The sequence below is a fragment of the Patagioenas fasciata genome, chromosome 2 (assembly GCF_037038585.1).
Source record: "Patagioenas fasciata isolate bPatFas1 chromosome 2, bPatFas1.hap1, whole genome shotgun sequence".
NCBI lineage: Eukaryota > Metazoa > Chordata > Aves > Columbiformes > Columbidae > Patagioenas > Patagioenas fasciata.
The window spans coordinates 105,883,363-105,910,923 of record NC_092521.1 but is presented as its reverse complement, the minus strand read 5'-3'; the positions used below and the strand labels follow the sequence as shown (position 1 = coordinate 105,910,923).

At 40.4% G+C, this 27,561-nt stretch overlaps 1 protein-coding gene across 10 annotated transcripts in view; it reads left to right on the top strand.

The window, feature by feature from the left end:
* Positions 1-557: 557 nt before the first annotated feature.
* COL15A1 (collagen type XV alpha 1 chain) overlaps positions 558-27,561 on the top strand; it is a 133,081-nt gene continuing 106,077 nt past the window's right edge. For 9 of the 10 annotated variants that reach the window (XM_071804659.1, XM_065830458.2, XM_065830454.2 and 6 more), the window contains exons 1-2: positions 558-929; positions 1,083-1,165. In XM_071804659.1, the coding sequence (XP_071660760.1) occupies positions 919-929; positions 1,083-1,165 (94 nt within the window). In that variant the 5' untranslated portion in view covers positions 558-918. Of the gene's footprint in view, positions 930-1,082; positions 1,166-1,300; positions 1,607-27,561 lie in introns of those variants that run through there. The other variant, XM_071804658.1, reaches the window with a different exon arrangement.

The window sequence follows — 27,561 nt, the reverse complement described above, 5'->3', positions numbered from 1 at the left end:
AAAAGTATAAATTGCAGACTTTGTTAAAAATCTCATGACTTAATTTTTTTCTGCTTAATCTCAAGTTTATTCTTCCAAAAATTCTTCTTTGAGCAAGAATTGGCTTTGAAGAACTACATGTGGAAAAAAGTCTTTTCATGAAGTTGGGAGGGAGGGATGAAATAACGCTTTTAATGGAAACTATTAGAAATGCTTACAGTTACTGAAGTATATACACACTCTTAATCTACATGCAGGATGTAAATATTTGTAAATAGGAGCATTAGGCTTCGAGAATTTATAAGAGGAAAGGATGTGGTTCCAAATGTCAGTGTAGGTGGCAGAAACTCTGTAAAACAGTACAGCTTCTAGGTATATGGTGCAATTTAACTGTGACTGCTCTGTCTTGCTCATATCTTAAAATTTGCTTCTGTTAAAGTTTGGTTAAAATTGCTAGAGAAATGTCCTATTTTGTATAAGAATGCATATCATTGGCTGTATAATGTTGGATGGAAAGACGTTGGAGGTTGTGTTTTATTGGATAAGTGGAAGTTATGGGAGCAGGGGGTGGGTGTGGAAGGGAAGCTAGAGAAGCTGTGCTGTTACCTATCAAGGTACACTGCAGTTAAAGACAAGATTGGACAATGATAACATTGGGATAATGTACAGCAGTAAGGGATGTCCATCAATAAATAAAGTAGGAAGTTTTCAGCAGTGGTCTGACAGGAAAGTCTACAGGGAGTCAGATTTCAGTGCTGGAGCACTGAATTGCAGTGAGTCACACAGAGAGCCTGAGAGCTGCCTTTGTTCCACTTGTGTCTGAGCGTTGGAGGAGAAACAGCAGGCTCCAGTTTTTATTAACTTCTTATTTTCATAAGCATAAAACTCATGTGCACTGAACTTTTTCCTCACTTGAGGTCTTTCAACTGACTTTCAAAAATGCTCTCACGGTAAGGACTCTCACTTCTAAATTTTTTTTTTTTTAATATTTTTTAAAATGTTTTTTGCCCTGGTGTTTCTATATTACACTCTTTGGTCTGTCTCTTTTTAACACCCTTCCTTCCCCGCCTCCCCCCCCTTTTTTTTTGGCACACCTGCTCCAGGCATGCCTGGTGGACCTGGGATTTGCTGCTACTGCTCTTTGGCTTGTTAATCTGTGATGGTTCACCAGCTGAGATTATAGAAGGTAAGACTTCTCCAAGTCATGTCTGTAAGTTGAGACTAAGGGTTAACTTTAAAATACACTTTCCCAATACAGAAAGAGACTCTACACTTTGGATCCTAATTTTCTCTACTGTTTACTGTTCTTCATTTCACATAGGGAAGCTGCTGCAAGTTAAGAGCTTAAATTGCCGTTCATTCTGGAAAAATGAAAATAAACATCCTGGTTTCCCTGCTGCCTGCTCTCTCAATATTTCTTCAGAGTGTAATAATCAACAGGAAGTACTTCAACTACTTCAAATAAATGGAAAATATGTAATGGTTTTGGGTGTATCACATCAGAGAAAGGTAACAGAAGGAAATTAGGATAGGAGTATTCTGTCACTCTGGAGATGTCAGGAATGTGCCCATCACAGTCTGTGTGCAAAGGTGTGATGCTTGTTGAAGTGCATAGAGATTTCTCCTGGTAAGTGTCTGAGCAAATTATGATTTTCAGATCTCTGGAGTTGAATATATAGTTTTAACAGCCGCGCCTTTATGGATGTTCAGTGAAAAGTCTTTCTGTAATTGCAGATTGTATGTTCTTGTAACAGAGCCAAATCTCTCAGCATCTCTGGAAGATATAGTCTCAAATTTAACGTAAGAGAGGGAACATTAATTTAAAGGCTTACATGTAATTTTGAGAAAAGTGAAAACGTTTCATGTATTACTTTTCCATTAAGAGCAATGATACTTATGTCAAAAAGAGGTTTTTTACTATCTTAGAAAAATAGTCTGAATTTGTCATGTAAATGACCCCTAGATAACTATGGGATAGGAACATTAGAAATTATTGAAGGGAAGTAGATATTGCATGTGAAGACTTTAACGTTACTCAGGCTGTTTTTTTCCTTTTAACTGACACTACCATAGAATATACGGTGCATCTAAGAGCCAAAGCTCTAGTTAGTTATTTCAGTAGGAGAAAAAAACACAGATTAGTTATTACTAGCAAATGCTGTAATTGCAGATGAGAAATATGTAATGCTGTATTACAGATAATTAATTAAGGAAACAAACTGGAACCAGCTATTAGAATGAGGAAAATGTTGATACATGTCTGAATAGTGACAGAAATACAATATATTGCATATACATTGGATAAATCTGTTGCATTAGGTGAAAATGTTTTTCTTGAGCTTACGAATGACAGCATAGTGATTGAGAACCTCTGGACAGGAAAGAAACAAATTTTGGTTAACAAGTAGAAGCTCATTAAAACTACAGGCACAGTGATGAAAAGAACAAATATTTATTTGACATGTAATTTCTTTTTTGGTGAATTTATGCCAGTTTCTGTGACCCAAATCTTTGGTTCTTTAAATATCCTACCTGTGAAAGTGAGATCAGGAGTCAGAAGCAGGAAAGGTACCCTACTGACACTGGACAGTATCTTCTTGTACAGAATCTTATTGCTGCCCGAAGGACTTCTAACCTTATCATAATGAAGATCAAGTAGGATTATGCAAGCCTCCTTAGATCACTGGAGATCTGGAGACTGTTCTGGGAATGTGTTCCATCATGATTGTCCTAGCCTAATATTCTTCACTATTCATTTTACTGTTAATAAAAAAGTTCCTGTTCTCATGTTTGCTAACTTTTTTTTACATATGATTTTTTATGTGCCTGACATAATAGGGATCTCACGCTTTCTATTCCACAACTTTGAACTATGTTATAAGCAATATTTCCTGATGCTTGGTTTAAATGTTTTCATCTCCTGAAATCAGGTGTTGAGCACTGGAAATAGCAATAATCCTCCTTTCTTTTTGGTGCTACAAATACATGAACTATATTAATTCTTCCTGTAACTACTGAACAGTGAAGAGGTATATATTTGAAATCTTTTAGTCTAACTATTGCAGAAGTAGCCTCTTTTTCCCTTCTCACAGTTCCTTTTAGTAACAGAGTTCACAAAAATAATTTGTGTATTTAGGATGGAAGAGTTTGGAGACACAGGGAGATGAATTGACCCTCTGGTATTCAGGTCCTTTGCTGCTAAACTTCTTCTTTATCCAGTGTCTGTTTTGTCACTGTATCCTTTAAGATTACTGCTTTCCAGGATTCTTCAGATCATTGGGTATTGCTGCTCTGCTTTTCTAATGGCTGACCTCTCCTCTGTCTCCCCATAAGACATATCTCTAAATTCCTTTCTATATAAGAGGAACTGGGCATGAGCAAACGTGAGTTTAGAGGAAAAGTGCAGGTGTCTTCTGCTGTACCAATGTACAGGCTACACGTAAAAGTTAAAAAAAAACCCCACCTTGACGAGTTCTTGAGTTGGTTAAATAATGTCAAGAAAATTGCTCATGGATTATGTTATTCACTGAGGCATGGGAAGAAGTGGTGTATTTTTTACAAACCTGCAGACAAAGCAGTGACCCTTGGAGAGTTTGGAGGAGTAAAATTTGTCATCTTTGCCTTCACCAATAAGACAACCTCTTCAAAGAGATCTAGTGAACTTGCTTACTGATATGTGGTTAGACAGCTATAACCTCGTCTTCTTGTTTTCCCTGTGGGAGTACCAAATTGCAGAGGGAGGGTGGAGAGAGCAGATTAAAAAAACCTCAGTGGCCCTCCGGTAAAGGATTTGAGCTCTGCCATGTCTTTGTGAGAGATAGTAGAAAGATTAGTCAGAAAGTTTTGATCAGTTTCCTGTCAGGAAAAGTGTTTTGACCAGGATTTGTTCTTCTTGAGGAAATTGTGCAATTATGGACAGTTCCTACAAAGGAAGAAACAAACAGTAAGGGTGGTGGGAAAGTACAGGGGGAAAATTCAGATGGTAGTCTGTTTGAGAACTTCTGGGTTTTAGTTTAACTTCTTAGTGAACTTGTGTGATGTTGGGACTTTAGTTTCAGTAAAAATGTTGCGTTCATTTCCAAGTCCTTGAATGCTGACTACTGTTTTCATTGTAAAATGGAACAGACAATTAAACAGAGTATTTAAAAACTTATATTAAAGATCATGAGTTATTAATCCGCAGTACCAGCTGAAACCCCTTTTTTGATCAAAATGACATCTGTTAGATTGTCAAACTGAAGTCTGATATCAGTTATGCAGTTGGTAGGTGAAGGTATGTGATGCAACAGAATATAAGGGAAAAGTTGAAATATTTCATTCTGAATTTAAAAATCCTGTTGTATGTTCTGCAAATTGATGGGATTTGGTCATTATTTCACCAAATAAATACTTGGATCTTGCTTTAGATTGAAACTGAACAAGAATTCTGAAATCGCAGCAGTTTCTGTGAGCTAGAATTCTGAATTTTTACTAAGTGTGTTTGAAGATTTTAGTCCCTTTCACTGAAGCTAGCATCGCACATGTGAAAAAAGTTAAGAAATAATATGCTTTGTCTTCACCCAAATACAGTGCCACTTGAACTATGGAACACTTTCGCAGTTTATCTCCTGTGTTCATGAAAATTGTACAAATATAGTACCCTATTCTACCTGGGTTTGTGTGGGAGGGCTAAAGAAATGTTGGTGTCTTAATAAATTATTTCATCACTTCTCCTTTCTTCAAATGACAATTAGACATGTATCCATCTGTACATAAAAGTGTAGTCTGTCTTATTCTATCTGCCGTCTGGTGCGTGTACTTGGCCTTTAATTACACTTGATTATGTATCTTGATTTACATTGATTACCCTGGCTGCTTTGCATCTTCAACCACAAATTAAGTTAGTGAATAGAAGGCACTCAGAACACAGTTCTGAATGTGCTGATACCCAGATCGTGGACAGAACTAAAGCTATAAAATCTGAATGCTAACTCTACTGAAGTTTGAATGATAGAGTCCTCTAGCCTCTTTCAGAAGTCATATTTATTCTTCCAGGCTATCTAGGCAGTTAGCAGTGTTTTTCAGTTCTTGGCATTCAAATTAGTGCACACCTTTAAAAAAAAGTTTAAATGTATGTGGTTCTGCAGTTTGTATTATATTTGTGTGCTCTAAGAGAAGCTTTACAAATTTCTCATTGACATCTGGGTTTTATTATTAGCCAAGCTGAACAGTGCTTTCTTGCCCTAAGTAACATGTTCAGCAATAGTTTACATAAAGTAAATATTTGTCTCTTGCCTTGCCTCTCTGTACACAGAATGGCTGTCGTTAGGCTGTTGACATAAACCTTGCACTCATGGCCTGCTGAGTTTAATGGAGGAATCCTGAATTATTAACTTTCATTGGCTGTTGATCAGCTGGTGTGATTCATACAAGCAGCTAGCCTGCACTTCACAGTGAACCAACATAATGAGTGTAAAGAAATATGTATATATTTTATATATGTTATATATATTATTTAGATATTTTTACAAATTTATATTTATATATTTTATATATTTATATTTTATAAAGAATATATAATATGTAAAATACATTTACATATATAAACTTTAAAATATTTTTATATAAATATTATATACATATGTATATATAAAAAAACTTTTTTCCACCAAGTAATTACTGTATGTGCTTTGAGTGTTAAATATTTACAATCACGCTGACTTCAGTGGTGATAGGGATGGCTCAGTCTATTCTTTCATAGGAACACACAGTAATGCTAGTCTGTACAGAGTGCAGTATTTCATAAAGACAACTTCAATGGCACCATATTCTCTTGTACTAGACTGAGCATTTGGACACCATCAAACTGCACTTCGGTCTACACTGAACAAGCCACTGTGTTCCTTTCAGAGGCATCTTCAGGCTGTTACCAGCTGTTGTGCATGTTCTTAATGTGAAGCTGGGCCTGATTTCATAGTTAATAAAATGCCTTTCCACGCAAAACATAGTTAATTTACTATAGAAAATCAGTTGGGTTCAGTTGGGGTCATCTGTATGAGTAGTTGAACAGAACAAACCTGATTTAGTTAATTTGTTCCATTTTGTCACTATTCTAAATGGATTAGTTTTCTGTGTAACACTCTCCAAATGCTAATTCTCTTGGACAATAAACTACATGTTTGCTAGGCTACTCTACCAGGCAACAGAAGTTTGTTTGTGGTTTTTTGTTGTTGTTGTTGGTTTTAGTTTGTTGGTTTGTTTGTGTGCGTGTGTGTGTGTGTGGTGGTGGTGTTGTTGTTGGTGGTGGTGTTTTATTTTGGCATTTTGAGGCCTCAGAAAAGGAAACCAGATGGGGTGGATATAGCGTTATAATATAATAGCTGTCTTCATTTCCTCTCTGAAGGCATCCTGGACACAGTGCAAGGCTGCAGTAAGCAGTTGTTTTGATGACCTGAATAGAACCTAAAATCTCAGTTGTGCTTGCATTTGCCACAAAATGGTGTTTGAAGGACCTGCTCTGCTGAGAAAGGCCATGCTGAAATATTTTCTTTCTATGTTATTCTGGCTCATCTGAGGACAGTGCAACACAGGAAATTTCTTGAAAGAAGTCTTAGTGATCTCCTGCGGGTTTAATACATACACATCTCCTGGGGCACTGCCATGCCCACTCACAGATTTCTCATAGCCTTGTAGTACAGCTCTGTTACTCAATGTGTGTCTTATGTAGCAGCTGTTGTGTAAAAACTGCTGGTATCAGGTACTTCTGGTAGTATCTGCTAACAGGCATCAATTTAATCAAAATATATCAACTGTGATTCATTTATTATATGTTAAAGATGTTGCCTGACCCTGATAATCTAGGGTTAGGTACTGAACTACTGTTCCTTACTACAGAAGTGAATGGATAACTGGACAGAATAAAAAATACTGCTTTAAGTGGCTAGGAGCAGTTAGCAGAACACAGTGGTTTATGTTGTGCACATATGAATGGCCTTGGCTTGTTCGGTTCAAGCAGATGATTTCAGCTGCAAGCTGCCATTTCAAGAAACAGGCAGCAGAAGGGAAGATTTGATTGCACTATTTATGGTTGGGATATTCAAAGGGTTCCAAATAATTTATTTCTTATTCTAACATGTTACTTTCCAAATCAAACACTTGTTTTGGAGGCTGGCTGTCCCTTTCGCTGTAATTTCTTTGAATTTCCTTTGGTGTGGGAGCTGTGGATTTGTTCAGTTTTTTTTCCCATAGTGGTCACTCACATTTGACCAAATTCATGCAGTAACTTTGCCAATTTACACAGTGTGCCTTGGCTAGAAAGACAGCAAATTGTGCAGTTTGATGAAATCTGATTGCTTTTTTTTTCAGATGTCATTAATGTTATCAATTTAAGAGAAGATGTCTATTTACCACCACTATTTCTAAATCACCAAACAATCTTTTCCTATTTAGTCAACCCACACAATTGCAGCAGGTTTATAAACTAAGAAAATTAGCCAGCAATTTGGATTATGGTAAATTATATCCCTGTAATCTTCGCATCTCTAGTAGTTCCTGTTCCCAAACATGAGAAGTCACAGACATTGCAGATAGTGGAGCACAGGTAGAATTCTCCCAAAGAATGAGAAAATGGGCAAACCCTAATTTTAATGTACTTGTGTATGAGGAGCGTGAAACAACAGATGTATTATTCAGGATGCCTTCTGGTGAGAAAACCTTGGAAAAAGCAACAGACAGGGCTGAATGTGCCCTGCCAAAGAATTGCAGTATTTTAAAGGAATACCTGTCTTACAGCCCAATCTGAGAAAGAAGATCTTGGTCTGAACCAAGTTTTTATGAGAGCTTCTGAGAAGAATCAGGGTTTTCTGGAGGCATTCAAGCTTTTTTTTTTTCCAAACATTCAATTGACTGGGGCCTGAAGCTGACAATAGTGATTCAGTGATGAGATTTTAATTTGAACTGCACCATCTTTCATGGTCTTTTGCTTCATCTTCAGTATAGAAGACAGAATATTAACAAGAATGAGCTTTAACCATATCATTCTATGCTTGGGATTCTCCAGGGTCTTATGGCCCCAATTCTGCCTCCACTATTGCCACTGAATTAACTTTTTGCTGTGATTAATTCCTTCCATAGTAACTATAAATTGCACTAATTTCCAGTCCTATTTGTGGCATATCTTCTTCTGAACTGTGAAATCACAGTTCCATACACAGTCAGGATGTTTGATTCTGCTTCTTTGAAAAGCTGAACATAGCTTTTGACTTTTTTTTGTTCTTTTTGGTGGTCAGTGGCTAAGAGGGCATTATACTGCACGGTCATTTCTCATTGCACTTTATATCCAGTTCCCTTCTTACAAGTGATATGCATTACCTAACCCAAGGAAACAGAACCCACTAAGAAATAATTTTAATTTTTTGCTGCCTGCTAAAGAGTAAGTTAATGAGTCTTGAGAGAAAAATATATTACTCCAAGACATGCTACAAATTTTCCTATAAGCACTAACTATGTTGTGTGGATATTCTTAACAACCTGTAACTGGGGTTTACTGCAAAAGGGTTTCAGAACATAAACCAGTGTGGCATCCAAACTCCGATTAATCTCTGGTGATGTTTTGTATGGTTAAAGTCAAGCAGTAGAAGGAAGCATGCAAAAGATGGAAACAGGCTCAGGTGGCACGGCAGAAATATAGAGACACTGTCTGAGAGTACAGCAAGGGATGTGAAAAACAACAAGAAGGGATTCTACAGCTGTACCAACAGCAAAAAGAAGACTAGAGAAAGTGTAGACCTGCTGCTGAATAGGGCAAGGAATCTAGAGAAATGGACATGGGAAGTCAAGGTACTCAATGCCTTCTTCGCCTTGCTTTTTACTGGTAGGATTTCCTTTCATGAAACTGATCCCCTGAGCCCACTGGGAAAGTCTGGAGCAAGGAAGATTTACCCTCCATTGAGGAGGACTGAGTGATGGAACACTGAAATCAGTTGGACATATGCAACTCCACAGGAACTGACATGAAGCCTCATTAGGCTGGCTGATATAATTGAGATAGTATTCTTGGTTTTCTTTGGAAGATCCTGGTGATCAGGAGAGGTTCCTGAGAACAGGAAGGAAGCCAATATCAAGAAGGGCAAGGAGAAGGATCTGGGGAACTGCAGACTGATCAGCTCACCTCAGTCTCTAGGAAGGTGTGGGAGACATAATCGTGGAAGCCATTTCCAGACCTTGTAAGAACAATGTGATAAAGACTAGTCAGCACAGATTTGTGAAGGGGAAAATCATGCCTGAGAACCTCTTAGCCTTCTGCAGTGGAATTACAAGCTCAGTGGGTGAGAGTATATATTTGTGGTCTTAACTTGTGCAAGAATTTCAATGCTGTCTCCTGTAACACCCACATTGATAAACTCATGAAGTATGGACTAGATTAGTGTACAGTGAGGTGGACTGACAACTGTTTGAACTACATGTTTTTGAAAGGGTGTAATCAGTGGTAGGAAGTCCAACTGGATGTCAGTTACTACTAGTGTACCAGGTGGTGCACACTGAGACCAACACTGTTACACATCTTCATTAACAACATGGATGATGTGACAGACTGCACCCTCAGCAAGCTTGCAGATGACAGAAAACTAGGAGGAGTAGCTGATACAGGGGATGGTTCTCCTGCTGCCATTCAGAGATACCATGACAGGCTGGAAAAAAGTATTGACAGAAATCTTCTGATGTTCAGCAAAGGAAAACACCTAGTCCTGCACCTAGCAAAGGTAAATCTAGTACAAGCTGGGGTAGGACTGGCTGGAAAGTAGCCTTGCTGAAAAGGACTTGGAGGTTTTTGCAGACAAGTTGATAATGAGCTAGCACTGCACCCTGTGACAAAGAAGGCCTAGAGCACCCTGGGCTGTGTTTGGAAAAGCATAGACAGAAGGGTGAAGGAAGTGATACTTCCCTTCCTCTCAGTGGTGAGACCACATCTAGAGTACTTGCGTCCAGCTCTGCCTTCCCAGTTTAGGAGAGACATGCAGATACTGGACAAGTCCGGTAAAGGGCAACTGAAATAATTAAAGGATTGGAGTGTCTGCCTTAGAGTAGCAGTCTGCTGAATCTGCTACAGTTTATCAGTGTTTTTCTCTTACTGGGGTCCCAAAACCAGATGCAGTATTCTACATGTGGTCTAATGAGTGTCAAATAAAGGAGAATACTTTTTTCCCTCCTCCTCCTGTCATTACAGCCAACACTGCTCTTGGCAATCTTTGCTGCTTGGGCATGGTGCTGGCTCATGTTCAGTGTGCTGCCTACCAGGATCCCTACGTCCTTTTCTCCAGAGCTGTTGCTCAGCCTGCACTCTTGCAAACACATCTTTCTTGACTGGTGCAGGATTTTACATTTGTCCTTGCTGAATTTTACAAGATTCCTGTTGTCCTAGTCCTTCAGCCTTCAGGTGTTTGTCTCTCTGTTTCTTTCTGTCACTGTTGAGGGTTAAGATTGCGGGGTGACAATCAAACCCTGGCAGATGTATTGTTAACCTCCTCTCCCCTCCACTTCCCCCTTTTGCCCCTCCCTCTCCCCCCTTCCCACTCAGGACAGGCGATCGGGAGGGAAAGAAGGACAGAGAGAAGAGAGTTGGAAAAGTTAAAGATGTTTTACTAATGCTACTAATAAGAATAGAGAAAATAATACAAAATATATAAAACCAATCTTGTAAGTCTCAGCAACTGCAGAGCCAGCACCAAAAGTCCTGGATTAGACTCTGTAGCCAACCGGAGCTGGATTCAGTCTCTCACTAGGCCTCAGTTCGCAGGGATGACCAGCAAGGTCCTCTCCTAATGTCAGCCATGAGGAAAAAAGGGAAAAAGGCAAAAAGGCCGAGATCCTCGTGATCTCCCACTTTTATATGAAGTATTCACGTGAATGGAATGTTATAAACCATTGGTCAGTCTCTCGATTGTCAGTTTCTCGTTGCCCCTCTTGCGAGATGTCCATCCGTGCTTATCAATAAGTTTGCATTCCATTGCTAGGTTTAACCAAAACATGTGTTGAGTTCTCCAGGAAAATGCAGCTAATATGAAGGCTTTAGCTGACAGGTAAAAATTCACTAGAAGAGAAACTTGTTTTTAACAAAACCAGGACATTCCACCCCTTATAATATGACATTCACTGAATACTTAAACCTTATCAATACAATCTATCAATACAATCTAATTAATCACTACTACTATATACATATATACATATACATATGTACATATATACAGAGGAGTAATTAATCAGTGGACCATCCTTTGAAAAGTTCATTAAGTTCATTTTGTCACAACAGTCTCCCAGGGCAGGAAAAATGGTACAAGTGCATCTCATGACCCCTGTTTGTGGGTTAAGGACACCAACTTCGAAGAAGGTGTCGAGCGCCACTCGAAGAAGCTAGCTCTAGTTTCATCACCATTGTCTTGATCTGAAAGACACTTATTAAACATTGTTAGTGTGGCAATTCACATCATACAGTTCAGCATTGCATATTTTCACCTAAAATCAAATCCCCTTGAGGTACACACCGAACTTCTCCATCCTTAAGCATCACCCACCAGGTGCTGCCAGGTCCCTGGGCAAAAACAATCCCACGAATAGGTTTGCCTTTGCCTGAGGCAGGAGTAACCCAGACTGCCTTTCCTAAGATATTTTTCATGTGTACTACAGGGACTTTATCTCCTTCTACAGTCCATAGAATTTCTGATTGGGCAGGCCCGGCTCGATTGGTTGATCCCCTAGTGTTGACCAACCAAGTGGCTTTTGCTAAATGTGAATCCCAGTTTTTAAAAGTTCCACCACCAAGTGCCTTTAGTGTAGTTTTTAACAAACCATTGTACCTTTCAATTTTCCCAGAGGCTGGTGCATGATATGGAATATGATATACCCACTCAATACCATGTTCTTTGGCCCCATTGTCTATAATACTGTTTTTGAAATGAGTACCATTGTCTGATTCAATTATTTCTGGCATACCGTGCCGCCAAAGGACTTGCTTCTCAAGGCCCAAGATAGTATTTCGGGCTGTAGCATGAGGTACGGCATATGTTTCCAACCATCCAGTGGTTGCTTCCACCATTGTAAGTACATAACACCTACCTTGACGTGTTTGTGGAAGTGTAATATAATCAATCTGCCAAGCTTCTCCATACTTATACTTTAACCATTGCCCCCCATACCATACAGGTTTTAACCATTTTGCTTGTTTGATTTCGACGCAAGTTTCACATTCATGAATAACCTGTGAAATAGTGTCCATAGTTAAATCACCCCACGATCACAAGCCCATTTGTATGTTGCATCTCTACCTTGATGCCCTGAAGCATCATGGGCCCACCGAGCTAGGAAAAGTTCACCTTTATGTTGCCAGTCCAAGTCCACCTCAGCTACTTTAATCTTAGCAGCTTGATCCGCTTGTTGGTTGTTTAAATGTTCCTCGGTGGCTCGACTTTTAGGCACATGAGCATCTACATGACGAACTTTCACAGGCAGGCTCTCTAGCCGAGCAGCAATGTCTTGCCACAGTGTGGCAGCCCAAATGGGTTTACCTCTGCGCTGCCAGTTGCTTTTCTTCCATTGCTGTAGCCACCCCCACAAGGCATTTGCAACCATCCATGAGTCAGTATAGAGATAAAGTATTGGCCACTTCCCTCGTTCAGCAATGTCCAAAGCCAGCTGGATGGCTTTCACTTCTGCAAACTGACTGGATTCACCTTGTCCTTCAGTGGCTTCTGTAACTTGTCGTGTGGGACTCCACACAGCAGCTTTCCACCTTCAATGTTTTCCTACAAGACGACAGGATCCATCTGTGAACAGTGCATACTGCTTATCAGTCTCTGAAAGCGTATTATATGGTGGTGCTTCTTCAGCACGTTTTACTTCCTCCTCATCTGGAGACATCCCAAAGTCTTTGCTTTCTGGCCAGTCTGTAATAACTTCTAATATCCCTGGACGGTTGGGAGTTCCAATTCGAGCTCGTTGTGTGATCAGTGCAATCCATTTACTCCATGTAACTTCGGTTGCATGATGTGGAGAGGGAACCGTCCCTTTGAACATCCAGCTCAGCACCGGCAGTCGAGGTGCCAGGAGGAGCTGTGCTTCAGTGCTGATCACTTCTGAAGCAGCTCGAACTCCTTCATACGCTGCTAGTATCTCCTTTTCAGTTGGAGTATAGTTGGCCTCAGAGCCTTTGTACCCTCGACTCCAAAAACCTAAGGGTCGACCTCTGGTTTCTCCTGGTGCTTTCTGCCAGAGGCTCCAGGTAAGTCCATTATCTCCGGCTGCGGTGTAGAGCACATTTTTAACATCTAGTCCAGTTCGGACTGGTCCAAGGGCCACCGCATGAATTATCTCACGCTTAATTTGTTCAAAGGCTTGTCGTTGTTCAGGGCCCCACTCGAATTGGTTCTTTTTACGAGTCACTCGATAGAGAGGGCTCACAATGTGGCTGTAGTCAGGAATATGCATTCTCCAAAAACCTACAACGCCCAAGAAAGTCTGTGTCTCCTTTTTATTAGTAGGTGGAGACATTGCTGCAATTTTGTTGATCACATCCATTGGGATCTGACGACGGCCATCTTGCCATTTTATTCCTAAAAACTGGATCTCTTGTGCAGGTCCCTTGACCTTGCTTCGTTTTATGGCAAAACCAGCATCCAAAAGAATGTGAATTATTCTCTCACCTTTCTCGAAGACTTCTTTCGCTGTGTCGACCCATATGATGATGTCATCAATATATTGCAAGTGTTCTGGAGCTTCACCTTGCTCCAGCGTGGTCTGGATCAGTCCATGGCAGATGGTAGGACTGTGTTTCCAGCCCTGGGGCAAGCGATTCCATGTATACTGGATGCCCCTCCAGGTGAAAGCAAACTGCGGCCTGCACTCTGCTGCTACAGGAATAGGGAAAAATGCATTAGCAATGTAAATTGTAGCATACCACTTGACTGCCTTTGACTCCAGTTCAAATTGCAGTTCTAGCATGTCAGGCACAGCAGCACTCAGTGGTGGTGTAACTTCATTCAGGCCATGATAGTCTACAGTTAGCCTCCACTTGTCACTAGACTTACGCACTGGCCAGATTGGGCTGTTAAAAGGTGGGTGAGTCTTACTGATCACACCCTGGCTTTCCAATTGACGGATCAGCTTCTGGATAGGAATCAAAGAGTCTCGATTGGTGCGATATTGCCGGCGATGCACCGTCGTGGTAGCAATCGGCACCTGCTGATCGTCAGCCATCAGCAGTCCTACAACAGAAGGGTCATCTGAAAGACCAGGCAAATCAGACAGCTGTTCAATTTTCTCAGTGTCCACAGCTGCTATACCAAATGCCCACCTATACCCTTTTGGGTCCTTAAAATACCCTCTCCTGAGGTAGTCTATACCAAGGATGCACGGAGCATCTGGACCAGTCACAATGGGATGCTTTTGCCAGTTTTTTCCAGTTAGGCTCATTTCAGCCTCTACAACAGTCAGCTCCTGGGATCCCCCAGTCACTCCAACAATATTGATAGATTGCGTTCCTTTATAATTAGAAGGAATTATTGTGCACTGAGCACCAGTGTCCACTAAAGCTTTGTACTCCTGGGGTTGTGTTGTACCAGGCCATCGTATTTGTACAGTCCAATAAACCCTGTTATCCCTTTCCTCCACCTCGTTGGAGGCAGGGCACCTCTAATTCCTGTTTTGCACAGTCTCTGGGTGTGAATTAGAGGTTCCTTCAAGAGCATCAGAATCTCTTCTGCTCCTTTTGTAAACTGGAGCAGCCACCTTCCTAGGAGTTTTTCCTTTTGTCTCACGTACTCGTTCTTGAAGTTCTGAGGTAGGCCTTCCATGCCACTTATTCATGTTTTCTCCCTGCTCATGTAGGAAGAACCACAGTGAACCTCTTTTTGTGGGCTGTCTCTGCCCTCTCTCTCGAGATTGGAAACGCCTTCTCCTAACAGCTGAAACATAGGTTTGTGCAGGTCGTGAACGGTACGAGTCTTCTCTGAGCTCTTTGATTTCTTGCAACAGCTTTTCAAACCGGTCATTAGATTTTTCACACAGTTTCTCCACAGTGGAGACACAAGCCCGTAGAGAACCAACAAGGCTGTCCTCAAAGTACTGGAGCTGCTCAATCACTTCATTAATTTCTTGTATACCTCTAGCCGACCAGACCATTCCTGCCAATGACTTAGCATATGCAGGTGGTGCACTTTGTACAAATCTGCGCCACATAGATTTTGTACAATTGATTCTATCTGGGTCTGTCCCCTCTTGGCTGTTTGGTCCTAGATAGATGATCTCTCGCACAGCTAATTCTCTCAGGAACTGGATACCTCTCTCCATAGTATTCCATTTCCCTAACGTGGATATACAATCTTCCTTGTAGGGAAATCTGACTTTCATAGCTGCCAGGAGTCGGGTCCAGAGAGTAGTGGCATTAGACTCTCTTGAAATTGCCCTATCAATGGTGGAATCTTTTGACAGAGATCCCAGCTGCCTGGCTTCACCACCTTCTAATTCAATTGTTTCTGCCCCATTGTCCCAGCATCGCAGCAGCCAGTTTAAAATATTCTCGCCTTCACGACGACTAAAGTCTTTTTGCAGATCTCTCAGCTCACCTGGAGAAAAGGACCGAGTGGTGGTCACTTCATCTCCACCCTGTCCTGATATGCCTCTTGGGTTGATGTTGGCCCTGTGCCATCACCTGCTGCACGTGTAGTCTTTCTAGTGACTTTCTTACAACCAGCAACTGATGCTGATATGGGTTCACCATCATTTGATTCATTTTCAGAGCCTGAATGACTGTCACAGTGATTGCTGTGGTTACAGCAGCAACAGTGCCCAGTGTGTGAAGACGGGGGGGCTGCCTTGTTAGCCTTTGAGGCTGGAGAAATAACGTTGTCTGCAGCGACCTTGGCAGAGGAGCTCTGCGGAGGAGCTGTAGCTTCAGCCTGTGAAGCCGCGGTTGAGGGGGCAGTGGCTGCAGCAGCAGCTTTGGCTGTTTTGCCTTTTCTCGAGCGGCTAGGAGTGTTTTTTGCTAGAGCTTCCGAAGACACACCGCAAATCTCAGGACTAAAAAGAGACGCAAACCTCCTATTGAACCTCATTTCTCTTAACAGTAACACAAACTGACACACATTCAGCAAACCAGATAACACCATCACAGTTCTATCTCCAAGGATATTCAAAGTTCTCTAAAACATTTGCAAACTGTCCTAGCGAAAACACAAAAGTATTGTTAGTCAGTCTTTCTAAAGATTCGCTTGACCAATTAGCAAATATAGAGCCGTATTGCTCTTTTATCTCTCCTGGAGGTTTTTCAAGGTAAAGCAAAAACGAGTAAAAATACATTAGCGGCTGCAGCATAATGAAATAAACCAGTGCCAAACCACACAGGATCATCATCACGACTAAATAATATCCGAATAAAATAGACGTGCAAGTATCACAACTCTATGAGTTGGCACCGTGCCAAGAAAGTTGAAAGGTACGTCAGAGCAGTAGAAAACCCAAAAATCTCCAAATTTACCCCTTTCTCTTGCCCCACATTGGGCGCCAATTATCTGTCGAGGGTTAAGATTGTGGGGTGACAATCAAACCCTGGCAGATGTATTGTTAACCTCCTCTCCCCCCTACTTCCCCCTTTTGCCCCTCCCTCTCCCCCCTTCCCACTCAGGACAGGCGATCGGGAGGGAAAGAAGGACAGAGAGAAGAGAGTTGGAAAAGTTAAAGATGTTTTACTAATGCTACTAATAAGAATAGAGAAAATAATACAAAATATGCAAAACCAATCTTGTAAGTCTCAGCAACTGCAGAGCCAGCACCCAAAGTCCTGAATTAGACTCTGTAGCCAACCGGAGCTGGATTCAGTCTCTCACTAGGCCTCAGTTCGCAGGGATGACCAGCAAGGTCCTCTCCTAATGTCAGCCATGAGGAAAAAAGGGAAAAAGGCAAAAAGGCCGAGATCCTCGTGATCTCCCACTTTTATATGAAGTATTCACGTGAATGGAATGTTATACACCATTGGTCAGTCTCTCGATCATCAGTTTCTCGTTGCCCCTCTCGCGAGATGTCCATCCGTGCTTATCAATAAGTTTGCATTCCATTGCTAGGTTTAACCAAAACATGTGTTTAGTTCTCCAGGAAAATGCAGCTAATATGAAGGCTTTAGCTCACAGGCAAAAATTCACTAGAAGAGAAACTTGTTTTTAACAAAACCAGGACAGTCACATAGAAAACCTCTGGCTCAGTACCATTATGCTTCATTAGAAGGTATATCTTCAAGAGACAAATTACTGTTTTGGACAAATAAAGCAGATGTACTGGTAGCTTCTTTAATTATAAGGATGCAGTGTGAATATGGTGGTCTACAAAGCAAATTATGTAGTGGTGAAGAAAATGAAGGGAAAAATATTCAAAATCTAAGGTTTTCTAGGATTTCTCTCATATTTGGAATTCCTAATATCAAAGTATCCATTGATCACACACAATAACCCTCCTTGCCAGTCCCTTGGCTGCATCACAGTGTGAGGGAACAGTGTCTCTCCACAGTATGGGTTTTTATTTCTGCCATCCCACTTCAGTTAACTGCATATAACTTACTACACTGCATCACTTCTGTGAATATGATGCTTTTTTATTCTCAGAGGGCCAAGGTGTTAGTTTTTCTTATTCTTCAGGTTTTCACAAGCTGTTCCAGTTCCATCTGTTTCAAAACTTTGCCAAGCCAACATAGCTCTTGACTCGGTAGGAGGAAGACTCATCTACAATGAATGCTCCACAGTAGAGTACTGCCATTGAGTGTGTGTATATATGAATCTAACCCTTTCCTAATATTCCCTCTAAAAAAACAAGCAAGTATTTCAGCCTTTTCAGACTGGCTGTGAATGTGGTTTAACACACATGGTTTGATTTTTTTTCTCTCTTTAGTTTTCTTTCAGATGCAATTACAGGCAAGGTATATGCCACATGCAAGTTTTCCCAGCTGAAAAAAACTGGCTTTTGATCAAAATAACCAACCAGCTATTGAGTGAAATGGTATTAATATAAGAACACTTACCTGAAAGAGTTCTGTTTTTCAAATCAGAGTTCTATAATGTATGACATGACATATTAGTGTATAACTGCATTTCTTTCTAACAAACAATACTTGACTGAACTAAAAAAAATTGTTAAGGTAGCCATCTATTATAATCAAGACCTTGATTCTACAGTATGTTTCTTATTGTGTGCTGGTTTTATTTGTTGTTTGTTTGGCTGACTACTTTGTCTCATTTGTTGGGTGTTTTTGTTTTGTTTTCTTTTGTTTGCATTTGTTTTCCTGACGCACTTTTAGTGAAACGTATCTGTCATGAGATGTGAATCTGGCAAATAAGTACCACATGGTAATTTCCTGGCCCAGAGGTATGACAAATGAGGGGGTGGTGTTCAGTATAAATTTGAAAATACTTAAATATTTAAAGGATACATTCTCAGTGGAAAAATAAACATGTCACTAGTGACCTGAAGTAACGTAGTTCCTTCTTAGACTTCTCTTACAGAATTTCAAAATATATAACATAATTGCGGTGGCTCTGTAACTGCTTTTCCCACATCAGCTTTGAATTGTCAAACAAGGAGGTTTTCATAATTTCTCTTCAATTATTGCCCTTCAGAAAGCTACATTTTTCTATTTTGAACAAAGTCGCTTTTTCTTTCTGGGAAGAAAAAAAAAACAACAGAAAAATGCATAACTAGTGTGAAGAGACTGCTGCTCCAACTAGGAGTTAATGCAGACACCCCTGAGTATTTACAGTATGAATGCTAAATGAATTCTTACTTAGCAGCTCTACAGGATACTGAAGTTACTTGTACCCTTGGTATCCTATTTCAATATATGTTTCCATACACACTGCAGAATTCCCGTAGTGTTCAGAAGAAGTTAGTGTCTCATTTAGTTTGTATACAGCCAGCAGAACAAAACTTTGCTAGTAAATGCATGATTTGATACAAATCCCTGAGGCAGCTATGGGGAAACTGCATGAATACTGTGTCTTACCATCTATTCTGCGTATAATTGCAATACTGTGGTTATACATTGAAGTATTTGGAAAATATTACCTAAGCAATTCCTTACATTATCCCTGTGTTTATTAGGTATGAACAGAAATTATTCCCCCCTGTCTGAATACTTAAGTTTGCAGTGTTTACCCTTCTTTATAGATAAATCTTCAAATGCAGATCAGGGCAGCACAAAAAATGCAGACTGAAATCCATGATCGAAAAATCAAATAAAACAGTCTGTTACAGTGACACCATCATCCAAGTGGTTGGTATGTAGGTATTTCCTTACTGAGAAAGCTGGGACAACGGTGTGCCTCAGCTTTTGGCCCTTCCATTTTTGATTCAAAGTATGTAGAAGGAGCAGAATTTGCATTCAGAAAACAGAAGAGGTGGGGAGGCACTCAGCGCTTTTATCCACATCCTCGAGCATCTGCACAAGGATCAGGGAGAATCTCGTGACTGCCTCCCTGGGGAACCTGTTCCAGTGCTCCACCACCCTCTGGGTGAAGAACCTTTTCCAAATGTCTAGCCTAAGCCCCTGGCACACCTGCCTACCATTCTCTCAGGTTCTGTCATTGGTTACTAAAGAGAAGACATCAGTACCTACCATTCCTTCTCCCCTTGTGAGGAATCTGTAGACGGCTTCAGAAGGACTTAATAACAAACCCAGGTTCCAGTATAGGTTGGGAAATTACATATTAGAGAGTAGTGTAGGGGAAAGGGACTTGGGGGTCCTGGTGGACAACAGGATGACCATGAGCCAGCACTGTGCCCTTGTGGCCAGGAAGGCCAATGGCATCCTCGGGTGTATTAGAAGGGGGGTGGTCAGTAGATCGAGAGAGGTTCTCCTTCCCCTCTACTCTGCCCTGGTGAGACCCCATCTGGAATATTGTGTCCAGTTCTGGGCCCCTCAGTTCAAGAAGGACAGGGAACTACTGGAGAGGGTCCAGCGTAGGGCAACAAAGATGATTAAGGGAATGGAGCACCTCCCTTATGAAGAAAGGCTGAGGAAGCTGGGTGTCTTTAGTTTGGAGAAGAGGAGACTGAGAGGTGACCTTATTAATGTTTATAAATATATAAAGGGTGAGTGCCAGGAGGATGGAGCCAGGCTCTTCTCAGTGGCAAACAATGATAGGACAAGGAGTAATGGGATCAAGCTGGAACACAAGAGGTTCCACTTAAATTTGAGAAGAAACTTCTTCTCAGTGAGGGTGACAGAGCACTGGAACAGGCTGCCCAGGGAGGCTGTGGAGTATCCTTCCCTGGAGACTTTCAAAGCCCGCCTGGACACATTCCTGTGTGACCTCACCTAGGCGATCCTACTCCAGCAGGGGGATTGGACTAGATGATATTTCGACGTCCCTTCCAATCCCAAACATACTGTGATACTGTGATACTGTGAACTACCTGAAAGGAGGTTGTAGCATGCAGGGGGTTGGTCTCTTCTCCCAAGTAGCAAGTGATATGATGAGAGGAATGGCCTCAAGTTGTGTCAGGGAAGGTTTAGATTGGATATTAGGAAAAAATTCTTCATGGAAGGGGTTGTCAGGCATTGGAACAGGCTGCCCAAGAAAGTGGTGGAGTCACCATCCCTGGAGGTATTTAAAAGGCATTTAGACAAGGTTCTTAGGGACATGATTTAGTGCTAGAGTCAGGTTAGGTTATGATTGGACTTGATGATCCTGATGGTTTCTTCCAACTGAAATTATTCTGTGATTCTCTGATTCTATTCTGTACCTCAAATGTACAAAAAATAGTTCAAATGCAGAGGACTCTGTTGTACATGGGCATGTACATGTACATGTACTCTAAAATACCAGGTTTAGTGACTTTGTGAGCTAAGCTGTGATTTATTGTTCTGATTCCATGTTATTCCTGCTATATACATGTGCATAAGTCACAGAAAGTAGACGGCACTCTAATTTAGGATAATCACTGAACATTATGAAAGGTTCCCACCCTGCAATATTTATTAGCATTATAAACTTAAAGCGGGCAAGAAGTCCTAGAACTGAGGCTTATTCAGCTGCTAAAAATTTATTGTATACATACGTGGTTGTAGGATTGTGGCTTGAATAAACAAATAAGAGCATGTGGGAAGATTAAGAAAACAAACACATATTTCTTCCCTGAGTTACCACAAATCTATAAAATGCAATCAAACCTAACACCAGTGCACACTCATTGCCCATACTACTGTCTCGTAATTTTAACTGAGAAACAAATAAATGTGCACAGACCAAACTGGAAATCAGTCACTACTGGAAAAAGACTCGTCCCTGTCTCAGTTGTGATATAAATCATTAATAAGCTATTATGTGTGTTCCTCATAATGTAAATTTTTACAGCTATATAACCTTACAAAGAATTACTTGGCAGAACTCTCTCTTTGAAGACTAAGAACCATTTGTCTTACAAATTTCTTTGTGGCATGATATTGATCCGAATACACACTTTATGTTTCTGTAGGTGCAATAAAACTTTGACACCCAATTACATGAATCAATCTTTTTAATCCACAGTTTTTCTTCACTTATAAGCCATTTGATGAATATGTCTGTGCTCTAAACATATACTCAGGAAGATGTTGCCGTAATTCTTATTGATAGCAGGGATAGACTCTCAGGGAGCATTAAGAGCAGACTGTTCACCTGGGGGTCCTGGTGGACAGCAGGATGACCATGAGCCAGCACTGTGCCCTTGTGGCCAAGAAGGCCAATGGCATCCTGGGGTGTATTAGGAGGGGGTGGTTAGTAGGTCGAGAGAGGTCTCCTTCCCCTTTACTCTGCCCTGGTGAGACCACATCTGAAATATTGTGTCCAGTTCTGGGCCCCTCAGTTCAAGAAGGACAGGGAACTGCTGAACTGCTGGAGAAAGTCCAGTGTAGGGCAACAAAAATGATTAAGGGAGTGGAACATCTCCCTTATGAGGGAAGGCTGAGGAAGCTGAGTCTCTTTAGCTTGGAGAAGAGGAGACTGAGGGGTGACCTCATTAATGTTTACAAATATATAAAGGGTACGTGTCAGGAGGATGGAGCCAGGCTCTTCTCGGTGACAACCAATGATAGGACAAGGGGTAAGGGGTTCAAACTGGAACACAAAAGGTTCCACTTAGATTTGAGAAGAAACTTCTCAGTGAGGGTGACAGAACACTGGAACAGGCTGCCCAGGGAGGTTGTGGAGTCTCCTACTCTGGAGGCATTCAAGACCTGCCTGGACGCCTTCCTGTGTAACCTCATCTAGGTGTTCCTGCTCCAGCAGGGGGATTGGACTAGATGATCTTTCAAGGTCCCTTTCAATCCCTAGCATTCTGTGATTCTGTGAAGCCAACCATATTAATAAGTGACCTTACCAACAAGGGCAGAGTTCCGCAGCAAAGCAAAATGAGCAGACTTCATTTGCTGATGGTAACCAAGTTCAGCCAAGAGTCCAAAACATTGCACAAGTCCACAGTAATGGAGCAGGTCCTATGTTGAGCCAGGAATTCAAGTCTGTGGATAAAGTCTGGGTCTGGATAATCAGGATACATGGCTAGACATAGACATTGCTGCATTGGAGCTTCAGTATAGCACAGGCAAGGATCAAAGGCAAGATCCTCAGTTTAAAGGCAACTGACAAAAGAAGGAGCAAGGGGACCCCCTTCTGTGTCTTCTTAGCACTGTTTTTGCAGGGGATGTTAAATGCCTGAGACCTACAACTGTCATATCTCTGTCCCTGCTCTGGAAAGGTACCCTTTTGTAACTGAAGTACCCTCAGATTTTAATGTAAAGAAGAAAGGAGTATCTTGGTTATCTGCCTGGATGCAGAATAGTGAGTAGTTTCTCCTGGATTTTACTACAATGAAATGGTTACATCACCAATGATGTGGTTAACCTTTTCTCACAGAGAATCATAATTGCATCACATGATCTATTGATCCAGACTTTCACTGTGGGATGTAGATATATTATTCTTTTGTGCATATTATGTGACTTTGTTGCACAGAAACATTCCTGTGCCAGTAGCAGCTCTTCCCTGCTATAAAATGGCAGAATGGTAGGAATCTAAATCCCAATGGATAGTCCTACTCTGACATCTTATAAGAAGAAATAATAATATGCGCAATTGTGCTATTTGACCTTTGTACCACCTAGGGTATAGAGGAAGGTTTTCAAGGCTTTGTGGTGCACAGGAAGGCCCCATGGTAGCATGGGCTTTTTTTTTCTTTTCTTTTCTTTTTTTTCTTTTTTTTTTTTTTAGTGTTTATTGCAGATACAACAGAAGTTACTCTGTTACTGAGAATGATGAATTCTTTCTGGGTCCTGGGATTCTCTCCTCCATCATATTTCTACTGGTCTATTTACATTTACACACTGAGGAAAAATATGCCCATTTCTGAAAACTGAGAATCAGATATTCTGGATTTCTTATGCCATTTTAACTATTGACATGAAAAGTAGTAGTTGATGTAATAACTAATATAAGGACTACCTATAAGAAAACCTAGTGAGAGCTGTGTGGGGCTCGTAATGATTTTGGGGGAAGCATAGCTTAAGGTTAAATTCATGATGTTTAATCCAGAGAAAACCATGTTGCTTTCTTATTAGCAATAATTCGGTTTGAGTTTTACTGCCTTGTTTCTGTTATTTTAATATGGCCAGCAGCAGAATTTTGAAAGATGGAACAGTGTGTGCTTCTTGAGAATCTCTTTCCTTGGCAGACAAAAATAAGGGTTTGAAGTTTTCTTTATTGTGTCTGACAAAGCCCAGCAGCCTTGTAACTGCAAAACTTGAAGTATTTCAGAGATTAGTTTTGTCTGTGTTTGTAGTGTCTTTATTTCATGTCAAGAGGCTGACAAAGTCCATTGTAATTGTCATTTAATAAACTGTAGGTTAGGCTTGTGTACAGGAATGCCCAGATTGTTCAGGGAGAAACTGTTATTTCTAACTGCTTTCAGCCTGCTCTTTCTCTTCATTAAAGCATTTCATGCTATGGCTAGCTGTTTAAACATATAGTTCTGTATATGTAGAACATGGACACTTTATTTCGAAGTTCAGATCATTTCAAAAGAAGCTACCTTTCACTTTCTGAACTCAGTATTTGTGCCGGTTTCTTCCCCTCCCCCAATTATTTTGAATTCCAACAAAGTGAATGCAGTTCTGCAGTACTTGAATGTAACTCTTCTCAAGAAAAGTCAATTGCAATGCATTGTGTAAAGACAGAAACTTTACTGTGTGTTTCTGTAACACCTCTGACCCCTGGTTATATGCCAGCACATTTGTGAGGAAAGGTGCTCTGTGTACTCGGAGTAAAGACATGGAAGTGTGACACAGAAAGCAGCAGTTGATCTACAGACATTAACGAAGGAAAATTTCTTTTGGATACCCATCAACATTTATTATTTTTTGGTTGTAGCAGATGGTCTCCAGTTACTACTAAAGTAAATTAACTTTCTGGTTCTATTAAGTGGCTTTGTTCTTCCACTCTCCTACAACATTTGTTCAGATGAACTGAATGCTGAAATGAATGCGAGAGCTAGGAAGGACATTTTAAAAATTCTGGAAGAAATACAGCTCTTGTTCTTCCAGGCACAAGTAGACCAGTGAAAAGACACAAGGATTTTGCAAGATTTGAAGAACTTAGGTTCCCCTATGGGCAGTTTGTTCTATAATTGCTTGTTTCAGATTTTCTTGTACTCTGCTTTGGGTACCAGCAATCACTGAAGACTGAAGCAAATACATGTCTTGTGAGATAGGAAACAGGTGTCTTCTTTGTTGCTAACAGCATATGACTCATGGTGTAGAGAAAAATGTTGACACTTGCAGAGGCTGTGCTAGGGTTTTGTTTACCTCTTTTCTTTCTATTGCAGAACAAATTGAGTCTAATTACTCCTGGATATATCATCGCATTTGAAATTATGCCAAGGCCAAAGCACAATTGCTATGACTAAACCTATCCTTTTTTAGCTTGTACCTTTGTCTTCCTTAAAAAGGTTATGTTTTCTTGCTTAAAAGTTTTGTTCTAGAAAGATTGCAGAAGCAAGAGCAAGCTGCAGAATCAGCTTTCTACAGTTTTAGCCGTAACTCTAGGTAAAGGTCAGTATTTGCATTCCTTAGGCAATTCTGACACACTCTTAAAATAATAATAGCAATGATACTTTGTTGGGTTTTGTTGTTGTTTTGTTTCACAGAAGTCAAGGTTGGTTCAGGTTCTACTAGTCCAAGTGATGGGTCTTCCCAGCTCCCAGCTTAGTTTCAGGGCTTCCATGCTTTTTGTTGCAGAGCTGAAAGCAGGACTTTGGAAACTATGAAGTCCCTGTCTCTGGGGCATTCTGTATTATGGGACCGTGCTGAAACCATGAACTCTAGACATCCAGCCGAATTGAAGGAATCAGTTATAAATTTATGTTTAGTATCTGATCTTACATAGTATGTCAGATCTGTCAAAAGAAGAATGCTGCTGTTTTGGCAGAAGTTCATAGACATTAACATGTTTTCTAAAAATCAGTGGGTTTTTTTGAAAACTCACTTAATTAGAAAATTCCTTCTCACATCAACTAGGAAAAAAAAAGTCAGAGCTGTGTACGTGTGTAACAGGAGTAGCTGTATATGGTATTTACTGCTGGAAAAGAAAATTCATTCAAGCTGAATGCTAAAATGAATACAAAAGCACTGGCAAACTGGGACCAGATTTAAGTCTTTGCAGTTTTTTGCTAGATTGGATCCTAAACTAGCATGCAGTGTGGTAAGGCCATAGTAACATCATGAAGATTCAGCACAGCCTTGAAAACAGGAACTGCAGAGGGAAAAGAGTGAGGGCAGATGGAAAGCACTGAATCTTGTGAACATTCTTTTCAACACTAGTGACTGCAGTATGACCAATTTGTTGCGATATATGACCAAGTGGTTCAGTCATTCTATGCTTGAGCTGGAAATGTTCAGTAGACACTGGAGTGAACTTGACACATTTGGGTCAATATACTGTTTGAAAGATAGCTTCACTGCACAGAAACGAAACATTGTCCAACATAATTCTGAATGTTTTATAAAAATTGCTATGAATTCCACAGATGAATGTGGATTTCCTGGTGTACTGAACACATACAAATTTTTGAACAGATACGATATTTTTTAAATGGCTAGGAACCCTATAAGAACTGCTGATGTATTAAAGACTTTTACAGACGCTCCAAATCACAGAAATACATTTTCAACCACCTATATGGAGGTATTGCAAATTTGGTGCAAAATTTTGTTTTCAGAAGGCCTGATAAAATTTTGAGCCTTGAGGAAGAAAGGAAAAAATAGCTTAAAATGCAAACTCTATAAATATCAAAAGATAATTTTATTTGAGCAGTCTAATTTTTTTCTGTTTCTTTGATCTGCAATGAAAATCTGTCTCATGAAATTTGCTGATTCCTTGTGTTTGGGTAATAATAAGCATAAAGATAACCAGAAGTGTGTGAGATGTATCCCTCTGTCTCACTTAGCTGATTTATATAGGAAGTGTGAAATCACTGATAGAATTGAGAATCAATTTGTATTTCTACCTGTTATAAGAAGTTGCATAAAAAAAAAAAATTGAATTCAAATATGATATATAAACCATGCACTGCAAATGCCATGATTTTTTCTTTTGCACAATAATGGCCAAAGAGCTTGATCCAGATCCACAATGCAGAATTTCTTTTTTTCCACTATAAGGTGTTTTATTTTGTGAATTTGGTTGGACGTGGAAAGCCAAACTGGGTGGGAATTTGCATATTGTTTTTGCTTTGTTACAATAAATTATGTAAGAAGCGGTTAAACAAGGCGAAAACTTTTTTATGATGTCTATAAAGTAGATAAAAAATAAGCAGACTAAAGGTATGTCACTTTCAACATTTCAGTCATCTGATCATAGTCTACAATTAGAATACTCAAAAACATAAAATTAACCATGAAAAAGACATGGACCTGCTTGAGTGGGTCCAGAAGAGGTTCATTAAAAAGACCATTTAAATAGTGTCCAGGCAGCTATACATGTAAAAAAGTAAGCATCTTTTGGAGCAAAAATTAATATAAGACCCTATCTTACTTTTGCTCAAATAGGGTAGTAGCCTTCCAGCACCTAAATGGGGCCTAAAGGAAAGATGGGGAGGGTCTTTTTACAGGGCATATGGTGATAGGACAAGGGGTAATGGCTTTAAACTGAAAGAGGGTAGATTTAGATTACCTATTAAGAAGAAGTTATTTACTGTGAGGGTGGTGAGGCACTGGAACAGGCTGCCCAGAGAAGCTGTGGATTCCTGGAAGTGTTCAAGGCCAGGCTGGATGGGGCTTTGGGCAACCCGGTCTAGTGGAAGGTGTCCCTGCCCATGGCAGGGATTTGGAACTAGAGGATCTTTTAGGTCCCTTTCAACCCAAACCATTCTATGATTCTATGATATGCTGCCACTGAGCAGTATACTAATTTTAAAAAGAAAATTATATTGCTGTCAGCACAGAGATACTGTCTCTCCCTTGCAACATGGTAAAGGCCATAGTAAATCCTAGGACCTCAGGAATGGGTGCTTGACATGCAGTCTGATTTATCTGAAAAAGGT